Genomic DNA, 14,528 nt, shown 5'->3' on the forward strand with positions numbered 1-14,528 from the left:
AGAGGGAAACACAAGCTGCCAAGTGCTGCCTCACTGGAGGGTGCTGACTCTGTGTTACCCTGTCTGCAGCATGGAAACATGCCTGGTTGTGGCAACACACTAGCAGCATGTATGTTTCCCAGGTGCCTCACCCTTAGCAAATAACCCATATAAATAGTTGTCATCCACCCCGACTCCGCAATTCTCCTTGCAAAGCTTAGATTCATCTGCAATGTAATTATCAGTAACAATTTTTTAGAGCAACTGGTAGCTCACAGAGGTAAATCTTGACATGCCAAAGCACAGGGCTACTCTGAAACGCGAATGCCCTGCCACCACCCCACAAAATATGCAACCCCTTCCTTCCCCCCCAAACCCCTAAACTCCAAACCACAACCCAAACCAGCCTATGGCTCAGCAGCACTTCTGCGGCTCCTGGTGTGCACCTGAGCCAGAGCTACAGGCTTCAAACATCAATTGTTTTTTCTGCAGAGTTGAGAGTCTTGCTCCTGTTTGCCCTGCAGAGCTAACACAGCTCACGGGGGGAAGCAGACCCCCTGTGTTGCTTATTAAGATCCAGCAATGATGTGACTGATGCCCTGGTAAAGCCTGCTGGAGGATCATCCAACATAACTCTTACTAATGGTGATGAGGCAGAGGACCAGACCTGGCTTGGCCCTCCGCCTCGTCTCTGTTACAGAGTGGGCTGGTACACAGGTGAGATGATTGTGAAGAACTGGCAGAGCTGAAGTGACACGCAACCTTATTTACTTTCATCACAGCCCCGTCTCTGGCATTGTGTCTGCCAGTTCAGCCCTTTTCACCTGTCCTCACCTGCTTTGTGGGAAGCGCAGCCTGAGTGGAGCTGGCAGCAAAGATCTCCCCCTACGTGTACACAGAGATTAGATACACAGATTGCTGAGAAGCAGAGAGGATGAGATGTTGCAATTCTGGTTTGATACTCACTTGGCAGAGAGAAGCTGTGTTTTATAACACTCCTGTGCCTGTTGCTCTTCCCTGGGGCCTCCCTCTCCTCATCCCCCTCATTTTGCAGGGCACACAAACCAGAGTGTAACTGTCTTCGTGTAATCTCACCTTAACTGTGCATAATACTTAGAGCCTTTTGGCTTTAAGACAAAAGTTTTCTGCACTGACAACCTGGTGTTTCTGCCCATCCAAGGTGTGGCCAATGCTGCACAATAACGGGTCCTTTACTGAGCCCATGTGGTGCCTCAGTTTCCCCATCCTTGAAAATGAGATTATATGGATATTTGTCAAGTGTTTGCATGGCTGCAAAATAGTATTGCTGTTGCCAGAATTTGGCATACCTCAGCTGGCAAACATGCATCTCTTTTGCCTGTCCTTTTTTTTTTTTTTTTTTCATGCTGTGCTTTCTAGACATCTCCCTTTGATTACTTACCTCTGGGATTCTTTCTCCCCAGGTGCATGACTAGCCCCCATCTTTCCTTCTTCCTCCCTGCCCAAGTAAGATAGGTTCCTTTTGCATTACTTCTTTGTTCTCTGTGGTATTTGCAACACCCTCCCAGCCTTGTATCACCTGTGAATTCCATTCCTCCTGGTTGTGTTTTCCCTGTCTTTGCAGCACCTAGAATGACGAAGCCTTTTGTGCTGCTGTTGCTGCAATTGAACCTGATACTTGAAAGGAGGAGAAAAGGTTGGAATAAACTGCTCTGATGATTCATCCCTGGGGCTGAGAGATTTGCTCCTTTGATATCAGTCCCTTGATCAGAGCTCTGCTATGTTATCTCTGTTTGTCTGGGGAGACTTAATTCCTGGCACATTGGGGCTGGTGGAATCCCAGATATCAGAACGGGTGACTGGAAAAGGAGCACATTGCATTCTTCTCCCACTCTTAGATATGTCAAAGAGTCTGTAAGGTTTGATGCTCCAGCACCTATAAGCCCCTTAAGACAGCTTTTGTCTGCATTTAATGCAACTGAGAAACCTCTAACTTTCTTCCACCTGCCAAAATCCATCACCTGCTCTCTCTGTATCTTATACCCCTGCAGAGGTGTCCCAACACAGTTTTCTCTTCCTCCTGCCTTGTTCTGTGGGCAGATTTCCCTACCAGCTCATCCTCTACTTGTGTGCCACATGCTCACAAGATATTGAGGACTCTTTCACTGTTCCTTTATGAGACTGTGCACTGATCTACTGGTCATGAAGCAGGATGCGTGAAAACCATGTAAGGAGCATGGAAAACCTAGCTTGAGCCTAGCCTACCTCAAATATCTTGGTCACAAGCCTAATATCAAAGGGCTGGATGAGTGGGATGGATTCTCTAGTATTGACAGCTGAGCTGGAAGAGGGGCCATGGAGACCCACAGTTTTGCAAACTGGGCTTAAGTGGAATTCTTTGGAACGTTTGCCTAGGAGCAAGGCCGGGGGGTCACATAGGGACCACATCTCTGTAGGACCAAGTGGGGTTTGCAGTGGTGGGAGAATGTTTTTCTCTATGTCTACATTTTGATTAAAATGCTCTGCATTACATGAAATGGTTAAACAAGATTTGAGATTTCAAGACCTCAGACAGCTTGGTGCCATGGCAATAACTACCATTAAAAATCTTCATAGCTTTTATTAAAGAGAAGGGGAAACAGTTCAAGTACTAAAAAAGTAAGTATTAGAAAAATCCCTCATCACCTTTCTTTTTAGGAGAGAAAATATACCACAGATAACATTAACAACAGTTAAGATCCATTATTCTAGGGGAGTTAGCCATGACGGACCTGGAGCATAACCTTGCTGTTACTTTATATATGAACTTCTTTCTTCAAAGAAAAAACACATATTGAGTAGGGAAAAAAAAAAGGGAAAGGAAGACCAACGAAGGAGGAAAGCGCACCTTCCATTTCTGATGCTGGACTCTCGCACCACTTTCTGCTGGTGGCACACACATTGTATGGACAGGCACTTTGGGAAGTGGGAAACACTCAGCAGCCTCAGGCTGGCCGAGAATTTGCTGTACTTGCGCACTGCCCATAAGCTTGTAGCCATATAGCCAGAGAAATTGCTTTGGCAAGTTAACACAGATGCCTTTTAAACATGAAGTCAAGAGACAGAAGGTAAATAAAAAAATCTTTGTGAACGATTGGTGAGAGTAGAGGAACCATCCACTACATTTCAAGAGATGTTGGAATGAGGCTGAAAGTGGTAGACATGGTGACACTGTCCAGGGCCTTCTATTCAGCCTACTCTCATCACAATTTTTTTAGCAGATCAGGTAAGTAAAATCCTAAAGGTGAGACCCAGGAGACTGTGGGAGTGCTGGTAATGCTGGCAGAGTTCTTTTCTTCCAATTTCACTTCATCTTGGCATCATGGTCAGGTTACACTTCTCTTGGAGGGCCTCACTGTGTGAAGGACTTCAGGAAGGATATAGGAGCAGAAAAAGCCATCTCATGATAATGATCAACAGCTTGTCCTAAACTGCTTTGTTGAAAACTAAGCCCATTCATTTCTTGGCCCTTACATTTTTTTCCACTGGGCAGATTTAAAAAGAGAGAGAGAGAGAGAGGATTTAAATATATATATGTGTGTGCGTGGCACAGGTTTTCACTTTTACCTTTTGTTGATTTTACTGAAAAATTTTGCGCAGCAAAATAAGTTGGGCTTTTGTTACTTTGTATAATTTAAGAGAAGGGGCCTCTGCAGACAGTTCCCTTCCTTCATGAACCAAAACCACTTAACATGGGAAGTTGACTCCTAAATTACATTTACAGAAAGAAAAATGGAGGACAGCTAGGAAATACTGATGAATGTTATTTAAGGTTTGCAGACTTCCTGGCCCCTCCCCCAGTCTTTTTTAGGTAGGTGTTACCATAGCTCCCCTTACATCTTCCAGCCCTGAGAGGTCTTAACTTACTTCTTTGTGGCTCTGGATGGCTGCTATGCACAGTGAAGTACCAGCTCTGACCCTATTTAGCTCTAGGCCCAGAATAGCCTAAGAAGAGAAAGGGAATCCTTTTCCTTTTTCTTTTTTATTACCTAACTGAAACTTGGTTATATTCTCACACTGGGAATCTATTTTACTCCTTTCAGAAATATTTCATCCCAGCAGGACACACATTAAAAAAAAAAACCAAAAACCAGCAGCATGTTTATGAGTTTTCCTTTCCACTGCCTATCCTCAATACAGCAAAACAGTATGTGTTAGGGGGGGAAAAACCTCCTTTTCTGATACAGACTCATTAACAGTATTTGCAAGGAGGACAAGGCCATTGTGAGAACAGGCAAACACAAGGATCTGACTAGATTACAGCACAGTCTCACCCAAAGCAAAGAAGAAATGTAGAAAATGATCAATCACCAAAAAAGAAAAGTCTTTGGAGAAAAATACGGTGCTTTAAGAGAAGTAAATTCAAGTCCAAGTTACAAACAAACAGAGTGGGAATGTTGTAATGTGGGAATGTTTTAGCTACTTTGCTTCCTATCATTCAAACTGTATTACTTTTCCACTTTTTTGCTTTTAAAAATGTCTTTAGATTAAGCCATTACTATCAATGTCAATCACAAAACCCCTGCAAATCTTCAAAGCAGGGCATTTGTTTAAGGCTTCAAAGAAAGGAGAAATACTATAAAACAAGACCGTCAAAGCCTTTTTCTTAAAACAACCACACTAACTATCTTTGAATACTTAACCAAAACCACATTCAACAAGTTCAAGACTGAAAGCATACTTTTTTTAAAAGCCAACTTTTTTGCCAATATTACTAGTCGCAGAAAGTGACTGTATGGCCCAGAAAGCCTCCGGAGGGTGGCCAGGTGCTGGCCTGCTGCTAGCTAGCAGCAAGTGAGCCTGCCAGCGCAGGTCCCCCTGGGGAGAGGTACTCCCCACGCGCCCGCCCGAGTGGGGTCTGGTGAGACCAAGCCTCCAAGAAACTTGCCATTTTCCTGGTATAGTGGTAGCGATACGGACTTCTAAACTATTGCAGCCCAAACTGCCACAGCTCGGCCAGCTAAGCCCGAATGCAGATGTAGCAATACTCCCGTTGGTGGCATCAGCTGTATCTTCACCGAAGAGGCTGTTGGGCAGGGATACACCAACAAGAGATGAGCCACAAGCGCTCAAGCTGTGACTGAACATCTGAGCCTAGTCAGGATGCTGTCAGCTTTAACTTTGAGTTCTTGCTCAGTTACATCCACGCTGTACACGGCAAGCCTTGTTTGCGTGTTAGCTGTCATGGGACACTTTGCCAGAACACAGACATCTCAGACTAAGGTCCATCCAGATCTGAGCTTTCCCATTTGACCCTGTCTGATTCCTCTTTTAGGAGAAAAAAGCAGCAAGTGACAAATGAAGAGGTCTGAAAGGTAATTTATTACCTAAAACCTCAGTGAAAAGCAGAAGCAAAAAAAAAAAACCCAAACAAATCAAAAGCTGTTGCCTAGAAGGATGATTTTGCTGAGGTCACCTATGAAAGGTGTAGAAGACATTGGGGCAGTGACAAAACATGGCTAGGCAGGGATTGTTATAAGAAAATCAAGTTGTCACAACCACATGGACTGTGCCTGTGAAAGGAGCTAGTTACAGAAACCATTTCCATGAGCATGTTCACCATCTTCTGCTCTGCTTGTGCATCTTCTGAATGATGTCCATAATCTCAGCCTAGTTTTCAAGGTTGTTTCTGCAGCCTCTCCTGCCTCCTATGTCACTGGATTTACCCTGTCAGCAGCAGCTGTGTTCACTAGTTTGTGGCTATCTTGGGCAAGTCAACATGAGCTACAACCACATCGTGGAGGGCATGGGGACAGACCAGGGCATGGTCTCTCTAACTACTAGTCTTCCTACCTCACTGCCTTTATGGAGAAACCTGGTCATTTACAAGCTACTGTTTAATTTGTTGTACTGTTGCACAGTTCAGTGCCATCTCAGAGAAAGCAAAGGACTTTTAGCTGTTGATGAAGGATCATGTTACTAACGTGCCTGTGAAGAATTTACCCTCTTTTTATCGGAGTGTGCTTTCAGCTTCATGGTACAGAAGAACAGATAAAGGTTAAGATACTAGAAAGCCCTCTGAGCCAAGAGCATGAGCCTGGAAAGGCTCTCATGGAGATCACTGTGGGATAATAGTGAGTAGCTGGGCCCAGCCTGGAATAACACAGTACCAAACCAAGCAGGGTCCTGGCTCAGCTTGATGCCGAGCCACATCTGTCAGCTGCCTGCAGTGCTGGTTTTAGGGCGCTGCTCCCTGTGCCACAGGCTGTGTCACGTGCTGTGCGGGGGAGATAAGAGATGGTGCTGCTCTGAAGCCATGGGGGGTGAGCCTGAGGTTCCTTCAGCTCCTCTGCCTCCCAGTCCCCCTCCCGCCCCGGGGAAGTGACTCCCTCTGTGCTGCCCCACTCACTGGTCCAGTCGGGCGGGTGGCTCTGCTCCCAGGGGCAGCACCACCCTCCTCCCCAGCTTCTGCCCAGCGGGACTTTGTAATGCAGGTGACTATCCTAGTTTATTATGGCCTCTGGGCACTTTGCAAGAAAGGTCCCAGACACCTTCAGAAGTAGCTGAAATCAAGGAGATCAAGTGCGAAGTCGTCAGCCAGTGAGACTCCCAACAAGTACGGTGAAGCCACAGATACCCACTGCCACTAATGCCAGCACCCCAGATCTTTGCCATGTTTTCTGCCAGGTCTTCAAATTAAACAGTCTTAGAAGATATGTTGATATCCTCCAGGCCTACTACCTTGTTTTCATTTTCTAACTGCACCTAAGGCCATGAAAACTTGAACACCAACATACAGTAACAGGCCAGACAAGAATAGGAAGGAGTACATGTCATTCTCCTTGACTGGTGGCACTGGAGCTGCCCAGTGGGGTCCCAAGCTTTGTATAGCTCATGTCATTGGTGTCTCTCCCTTTGCTTAATTAGATAGGGACTGAGGGCAGATATGAGGGACTGTCATCTGAGCTCTTGTGGCACTGCAGCTCTGAAACATGGAATAATTCAGAAGTGGGGTATGAGCCAAAACCACCAGAGTCTATTGCAGAGTAATTGCCATCTTCAGGATGTTCTTGGGATTCTATTGGGGCAGATGTGCTCACAAGTCCTTTTTCGCTTTAAGTTTTTCAAGTGAATTTCATATTTAAAACTGCATTTCTTGTGCAGACAGGTCAGTTTGTAGGCATAGAAAAGTGTTTCATGCAAACAAGAAAACCTAATACTGAACGCCAAGTTAAAGAGACCCTAGCCAGGCCCTTAGTTCCCTCCAGTCTGCACCTCATGGAAAGTAGATGGTCCCAAAGCAGCAGAATCGTGCTGTGGTGTGGCAAGTGAGTTGAATAGTCTGCCCACGACGGCTCAAGAGCAGCTGTGTTGATTTTCAGGTTCATTCACAGGCCTGAAGTTCCTTTTGGCTTCCCATGCAGGGTTCTCAGAATGCTCCCAAGTTGCCTCTGCTCTACAGACAGGGAAGCCGGGACCTGCCATGGGACACAGAGCAGCAGCAGAAATGCTGGTAGAAGTGGAGCTCTACATCCTTTTAAACTGATCTAAATCCTATTTCCTATGGTCTTGCTCACCCCCACGTGCCTGTTTCTGCTCCCTGCTGATACTTGAACACTCTCACAACAAGCAGGTTCCCTGCTCTGGCTTGTTGGGCAGGTACTGTGTGCTAGCACAGGCTTGGGAAGAAGACACCGACAAGCACCTGTGGAGCAATGAGGCACAGAGGGGTGCAGGGACAGTCCAGATTAAATAATTTTATACTTCTGTGGATCTGCACCCTCAGCTCTGAGCTTCTGACATGAGACACGCACATGTCCTGGTGCCAAGGCAGGGCTGGTTCTAGCAAGAAATATTTGAATTAACTCTGCGGCTTATCTCTGTGCATTGAGAAATACAGACATTAGCTAGAGACTCACAATGTCTCTCGAGATGAAACTACTAAAATTTTCCTAAACACAGGCAGAGCAAAACCTCCTGAGAGGAAGGAACTGGAGCAAGCCCATAGAGCAGACCAACCTGCAGGCCCGTAGCTGAATTCTGTGGCTCACTCACTTACCTTTAGTTATTTAATGAACAGCTCTGCAGGTGCCTGTCCCCTTGGGTGGGCCATATGTCAGCAAACATCAGCTAACCCTACCTTAAAGGAAATACTTCATCTTCTTTATTTCAGACAGCCTGGGACAGCCTGGCAAAGGCCACAGCCAAGACTATGCAAATGAAATGTGTCTTTGAAAGGCCATGGGGGAGCAAATATGTTAGCTGTGGACCTCATCTGCACTAAATCTTTTCCTACTTCCATAATGACAAAGTCTCTGCTGATTGTCCCTCTGTAGACCAGTCAGCTGAGATTTCTGAGTCTGCTCTGCAAAATGAGATCTGGTATTGCATGTGACTTGTCCAGTGTTTCTGAGCTTGCTCTGGAACAGACAGGTGGAAGATGGGCCAGATACATTTTCAGCTGGCTCCCTCAAATGCCTGTGTGAAGGAAATTCCTTCTCAGTTTCAAAAAAATGTAGTTTCTAGCCCCCAGGTCCCTCTTCCTCTGTCTCTGACATCTGCACCAAGAGTGTGGGAAGTGCTGCCAGGTCGGGAGGGTGTGTGCATGTGTGGGGGGGTCTTGTAGGGGTGTCAATGTGACACAAGCCACGAAGCAAAGGTCTCAGAACCCTCCCCATAACCTGGAGCCAGGGCTTGGGCTTCCTCAGCATGGTACTGTGCAGCTCAACACCAGATCTACCTCCCATCCACTCTCATGTGGTAGAGATTGGTTGGGGTTTGTTCTCCCAATGCAGTGAACAGCTCTCTTCTACAGGACATCGGCGCTCATGGGATTATTTTGTGACAGGGCGATTTGAGCTGAGCCCAAAGAAGCAAGCAGGAGGTTTCCTGAGGCTCTGGATCATACCCCTGCTCAGGTGTGACTGAGGAACCTGCAGAATGGGAAGAATTCAGAAGGGACATATTTTAGCCCTGATGCCATGTGTGGCTTTCTCTCCCCCCCTCCACCCTGCTCTGTCCCCACCCCGCCAATCAGCCTCTTTAACATGACAAAGAGCCTCAAGGAGCGGAGGATGGTGGATATTGCAGTCCCAGGCAGGGTATAGCCAGCTATAAAGGTAACACCCTGTCTACACTTCGGGGCTACCTCAGCTTGCTGGTGAGACCTGCCCCCCAAGTGGAGGTGGCATCTATTGGAAGGTGGGGGAACCACCCCTTCATCTGCCCCCCATGTGTGCACACTTGGCTCTGCCCCCCTACCAGGCTTACCCCAGCGGGACTGGCATGGGGTACCTGGAGTTTTACTGGAACTCGGAGGAAGAGGCAGGACATGTCCCCGCTTCGGCTGGGCCGGCCGGAGCCACCAGTGCCAGTCAGTCTCCGGAGGCAGGAGGGAAGAGGCGGACGGCAGGTAAGGTGTTTCAGCTAAGTCCTAGAGCTGATCCCCAGGATACCTGTGGTCCCAGGTCACCCACTCGCTTAACGACCTTGAGCAAATTCTTCTCTCTGCCTGCCTTGGTTTCCTAACATGTGAGCTGGGCAAAGTGCAATGTGGTTGGCAAGGAGGGTGGGTGACCTTGGGCAGTCACACCACCTTTCCATGCTACTTTTCTTTGGTGACTGTGAACCAGTTTCCGAAACCTCAGCAGAGCTTGCCAGAGTCCAGGCACTGGTAGGTCTGTGCTCCGGGCTGAAGGGCAATGTGACAACATGGTCTCATGCAAGTTCATGGCTCGCGGGGCAGGAATGTCTGGGCCTCCTTTTAGTCAAGTGCTGTCATGTGTGCTATGGAGAGAAACAAATCCTGAAGGTAATTCTGCTTGTGGTATCCCTTATCCCCTTACAAACTCTTTGTGCCCTTCATGTGCTCATTAAACTTGAGCTAAGGCATGCTCTGAATCACTGTGCTGGGAAATGTGCTGCCTTTAAATGCAGCGTTGAACTCTCTGCTTCTTTTAGTTTTCCATTTTCCTCTCTCTGTTTCCCTCTCCTTTCCGTGCTCTTGTTGCCTTGCCTTTCCCTCTTTCCAAAAAAGTCCCAGGCCCTACCGTGGTGGCATTTTCTGCTCCTGCCATTCCTCTCCCACTCCGGTGAGTGGCAACAGAATAGCTGATGAAAGCAGGTTTTCGCCCAGCCCCATTGTATGGTCAGCGGTTGTACGGTTAATGGGTGGGAGGAAAGTGAGCTTTTGGAGTGCCGGTTTCAAGCTGTCAGATGCTATAGCGAGCTACAGGCTTGGGCAGAGTAACTGGTGGCTACTTGGCATGTGGCTACTTGGCATGTAGTTTGGAGAAAGGCTTAGGTTCTCTGCAGGTTGCCTGCTCCAGAAAGACAGCAGGCAGATTGACTCATTCATGCCTCCAAATGGGTCTGGTATATAGACTTAAAACCCATATTCAAACACTCTCCTCTGGTGCCTCTCTCTACAGAGAGAGCCCAGTCGTGGAAGCAAAGGCCTACAGATGTCAAGGGCTTGTGGGAGTGGGTCTGTCTTAGGTTTTCATGTTTATGTCTGTTGCATTGCTGTTTGTGTTTCTTGCTTCCTCTTTTCTTCACTCTCTTCTCATGGGAGAGGGAGCACCTTTGTCTTGAGCTCGAGCTGCAGGTGGTAAACTACATGGGGTTTGGGATGACAGGCCGAGCAGGAACATGTGGGAGCTTTAGCTCTACGGTGTCTTGCCGTGGCTCCTGTCTAAGAGAAGACTTTCCTATTTTCCAAGCCCACATTCTCAGCATGCTCATTTCCTACCTATAAGGTTTTTACTGCACAGCCTGCAGGAGCCAAGCATCCTGCGGTCCCAGATGAAATTTTAGCTTCCTGTGCATCCAGATCGCAGATGCTCAGCTTCCTCTCAGGCTCTGCAGCCTACCCCCATGCACATAACATCTCAGGCCTTTGCACCTCTTCTGTTGACAGCCCCTTTCTCCTTGTAGGCAGAATCCCTTTGTAATCCTCATGGCCCTGCTCCCCAGCACCAGAAGCCTGCCCCACTACACACCTGCCTCCCCACACAGCCCGTGCTCTGGGTGGTTACCATCCCCTAGGGATAGGAAATAGCCAAGAGCAGGCCTACAAGAGCAGGCAACCCTAGAGTGGCAGGCACCACAAAGACAGATGTGCCTCTGTCAGGAGGGTAACAGAGGAAAAGATACCGCAGACATGGCCACCTTTCTGAGGCCCAACAACACCTCAAGGCTTTTGAATGATTGCTTAGTAGCCTCTCAGCTTAGGACAGAAGAAGGAAGGGTTTGGTAGGGTGAATGGGGCCATTCCTCAGGAAGGCGTCAGTGCTTTGCATTGGACATACATTTGGGAGGTTGAGGAGGGTGTCTCAGTGGGCTTCAGAGTCACAGCTCTCAGGGTGACTGGGAAGGATATTGTGAGCTATTGGTTGGGCTCAGTAGTCAGAAGGTGTGTACTGAAAATGGCACTGCCCCATCCACTGCACCCCTTTCTGAAATGTCAGTAATAGGAGAGGGAATGGACCATGCGGAAGGGTTTGCAGAGGAGCAGCTGGAGGAAGGAGGGATGGACAGATTTATCATTGCAGTTATGGGAAAGGGGGGAGACTGGCATCACAGCCCTTCAGTCGGGGCTGGCCTGAGAAGGTCTCAGCCTCCCACAGAGGTCTCAGCAACCAGGCACCTGACAGAACGGTGCTGGGGTAATCTCTCTTGTTAGCATTTTCCTATTCAGGCAGTCTGAATGACACTGCATCTTGGCAGCTTTTGTCTGGATTAGTAGCCCAGACTGTTTAGGAAGTTTTTCCTTTAGATTTTTATCTCAACTTTGTCCTCAGCAGAGACCCCTTAAGACATGTACTGGGACAAATGAGAAGGGGCTTGGACACCTTCCTCTGCGCTCTTGAGTTTTGTCCCCCATGTCCCTGGTACAGGATTACTGGCTCTTCTCACCTGTCGCACACATCCACCTTTCCTCTCTCCCTCCCCACTTCCATGTCAAATTTCTCTCCTTCATTATTCCCTCACCAGAAGCCCCCCTCAGCCAAATAGGTCCCTCCACCTCTACACGTTTCCAGCAGTGGGATAGTCTGTGGCAGGGGGCCCCAGCAAAAAAGGGGGGAGCAGGAAGGGAGAGTCTGGGGCGGGAGCCACAGGCAAACAGGAGTGAGCCAGTATCCAAGGCCTGACTGACCTGCCGCCCCATCTTTGTAAGCACCGACTGCTCTGCCCCACCATACCCTCTGGTTGGAGGTTGCTTTGCCACTGTCTATCAAGAGCCTTGAGACTGCTGGGCAGGCAGTCTTCGGGAGCCCAGTCACCAACCCAAAGCTATGCTTGCCGTCATGACCAGGCCTCTTCACACCACACTGAGGCCGGAATATTACCGGGCCCTTTTGGAGGAGGATAGTAACGCTGTGAGCCAAGGTGCGCCATTCTCCCCTCCCTGCCTCGACTTTTCCACCTGGCAAAAGGGAGCGGCGGGCATCCCAGAGGGCTGAGCTGGGAAGCTGGTTGCCGTCAGTGGGCTCGTCTGTGTTCACAGATCCATGAAGGAAGGAGGGTGACACAAGCCTTTGCTTCAAGAAACTCCCTGTCTGGTAGGCAAAGAGCTCTATGGCAGGCAGGGAGCATGCTCATACCCATACAGCTGTGCATTATGTCTTATACCTTTTCCCATTGCCTTTTTATTTCTAGAAGTATCCCCAGCTTCGTCCAGTTCTGGGAATTTCAGCCAATTCACACCAGATTCAGCCACCAGCCCACATTCAGCATCCTCATCCCCACAGCCTACGGCTAAGTCTCGGAAGGGCAGAGAAGATGGCAGGGAGGGGGCGAGGAAGGCCAAGAGCCGGACAGCTTTCTCCAAGGAGCAGCTGCAAACCCTGCACCAGCGGTTCCAGAGCCAGAAGTACCTCAGCCCCCAGCAGATCCGGGAGCTGGCTGCTGCCCTGGGGCTCACCTACAAGCAGGTGAACACGGAGACTTTGACCCATGGTATATCTGCCACACAGCGGCTGAATGGTCACATAAGGCAGTGACAGGATAGAGAGATGAGTCCCCAGCAGAGAGTAGAGGCAAAGGTGCCAGCTAACAGTTGCTCCCCTGCCTTTTCATGCCCAGAGATCAGAAGCGCTTCTGGGGGACCGAGAGTCGGTGGCACCTCATTGGGGCCTCCCCAGTGAGGGGTCAGTTAAGGGTACTGTTGCCAATGCTTGTAGTAGAATTGCAAACGCAGTGATGAATATGTTGTTTACCATAAACAGCCTCTACCCTGGGCTTGACAGAACTTCACAGACTTTTTCCATGCACTGGTGAACTTCACAGAAACCCTGGCATGCATCAGTTCTCTGAATCCCAGGGCTGCAACGTGCTGAAAGCTATTGCTAACGTTTCCCAGGGCTGATCTTGTCCAATATCTAATAACGTCCCGCACTCAGCACTGCCTGGCTGCTTGACACCTGCTCCCCCCTCCATGTGGGTACTGCTAGGTTCATACGTCGCAGCCCTTCAGGGCCTCTGCTGATCTCCAGGTAGGTTGCGTGTAGTGAACTGGTGCTGGCTCAAATGATGCTTTCCGTAATCAGAGGGGGCTGGGCAATGGGGCACAAGTGCTTGCAGTTACAAGTCCAAAATCTGCCTGGAATTTGGATCTCAGAGCTCGGCATGATGGCCTGGATGTCCGGGGATGCCCTGGGACTAAAAAAGTTGCATGTGCATTGCAGGTGCACACATACACACACACACACTGAACTGGTTCTGTCAGGAACAAGACGGGTGGGGCGATCAGTTCTTTCCTTCAATCCACATCCCTGCAAAGGCTGCTCTCACAGCGCAGACACAGCCCTGGGGGGAAACGGCTCTGGAATTCACCCCAGGAAGGAGCTTTGAATTTGGGAGCTGCTGGGTGCAAGGAGCAAGCCCCTCCCCTCTCCTCTCACAAACGTGCAGAAACAGTGTCTTACAAGTTTGCCTGTAGCGCAGGAGGCTTGTAGAGACCTGGGTGGGTCTAATTTGTACCAGTTATTCATCTCCATGATTGAAATGAGTCGATTTGTCACAGCTATAACTGTCCTGTGGCCGTAATGCTGCTCCCTCCCCCCACCATGCAGATGCACTAGCCACCTGCTGAGGCTGCTAGACAGACATCTCCCCTTGGCAGCAACCCCAGGGAGCTCTTAAAGGGCTTTATCTGCTGCTGCCCATATATCTATGCCATCTGGTCACTCTTTGCTGCTTGTAAATCTGATAACATTTGCTCTTCCCTCTCCTTTGCTGATCTTTTCTCTGCTCTCCCTTCCCCACCCAGGTGAAGACTTGGTTCCAGAACCGGAGGATGAAGCTGAAAAGGTGCCAGAAGCATAGCCTGTGGACTGAACGGGCTCAGTGCCTCACACAAGTAAGAACATAGCACATGGCTCAGCATGGCGCATCTATCTGGGCAGATAAGTCCTGTGGTATACTTCCTTCACGGGGGGAACTTAAGCATCAAGTATCAGCGTACCCTGCCTTCTGGTTTGTTCAGCGCAGAGGCACAGACTTGGCACGACTCTCCGTGTTCTGTAGGTAGCCTAGCAATGGGCTGACTATGCCACTGAAATGCTTCCAGAGAAAAAATATTTTCCTCA

The 14,528-nt window shown here is 48.8% G+C and overlaps 1 protein-coding gene across 1 annotated transcript; it reads left to right on the top strand.

The window, feature by feature from the left end:
* Positions 1-9,087: 9,087 nt before the first annotated feature.
* LOC104075187 (homeobox protein NANOG-like) lies at positions 9,088-14,299 on the top strand (the record flags this gene model as incomplete). Its single annotated transcript, XM_009575610.1, has 3 exons — positions 9,088-9,349; positions 12,598-12,872; positions 14,210-14,299. Coding segments are annotated over exons 1-3 (546 nt in total), but the record flags the coding sequence as incomplete, so codon positions are not given.
* Between the last annotated feature and the right edge of the window lie 229 nt (positions 14,300-14,528).

This window comes from Fulmarus glacialis, unplaced genomic scaffold, assembly GCF_000690835.1.
Source record: "Fulmarus glacialis isolate BGI_N327 unplaced genomic scaffold, ASM69083v1 scaffold9794, whole genome shotgun sequence".
NCBI classification, from domain to species: Eukaryota; Metazoa; Chordata; class Aves; order Procellariiformes; family Procellariidae; genus Fulmarus; species Fulmarus glacialis.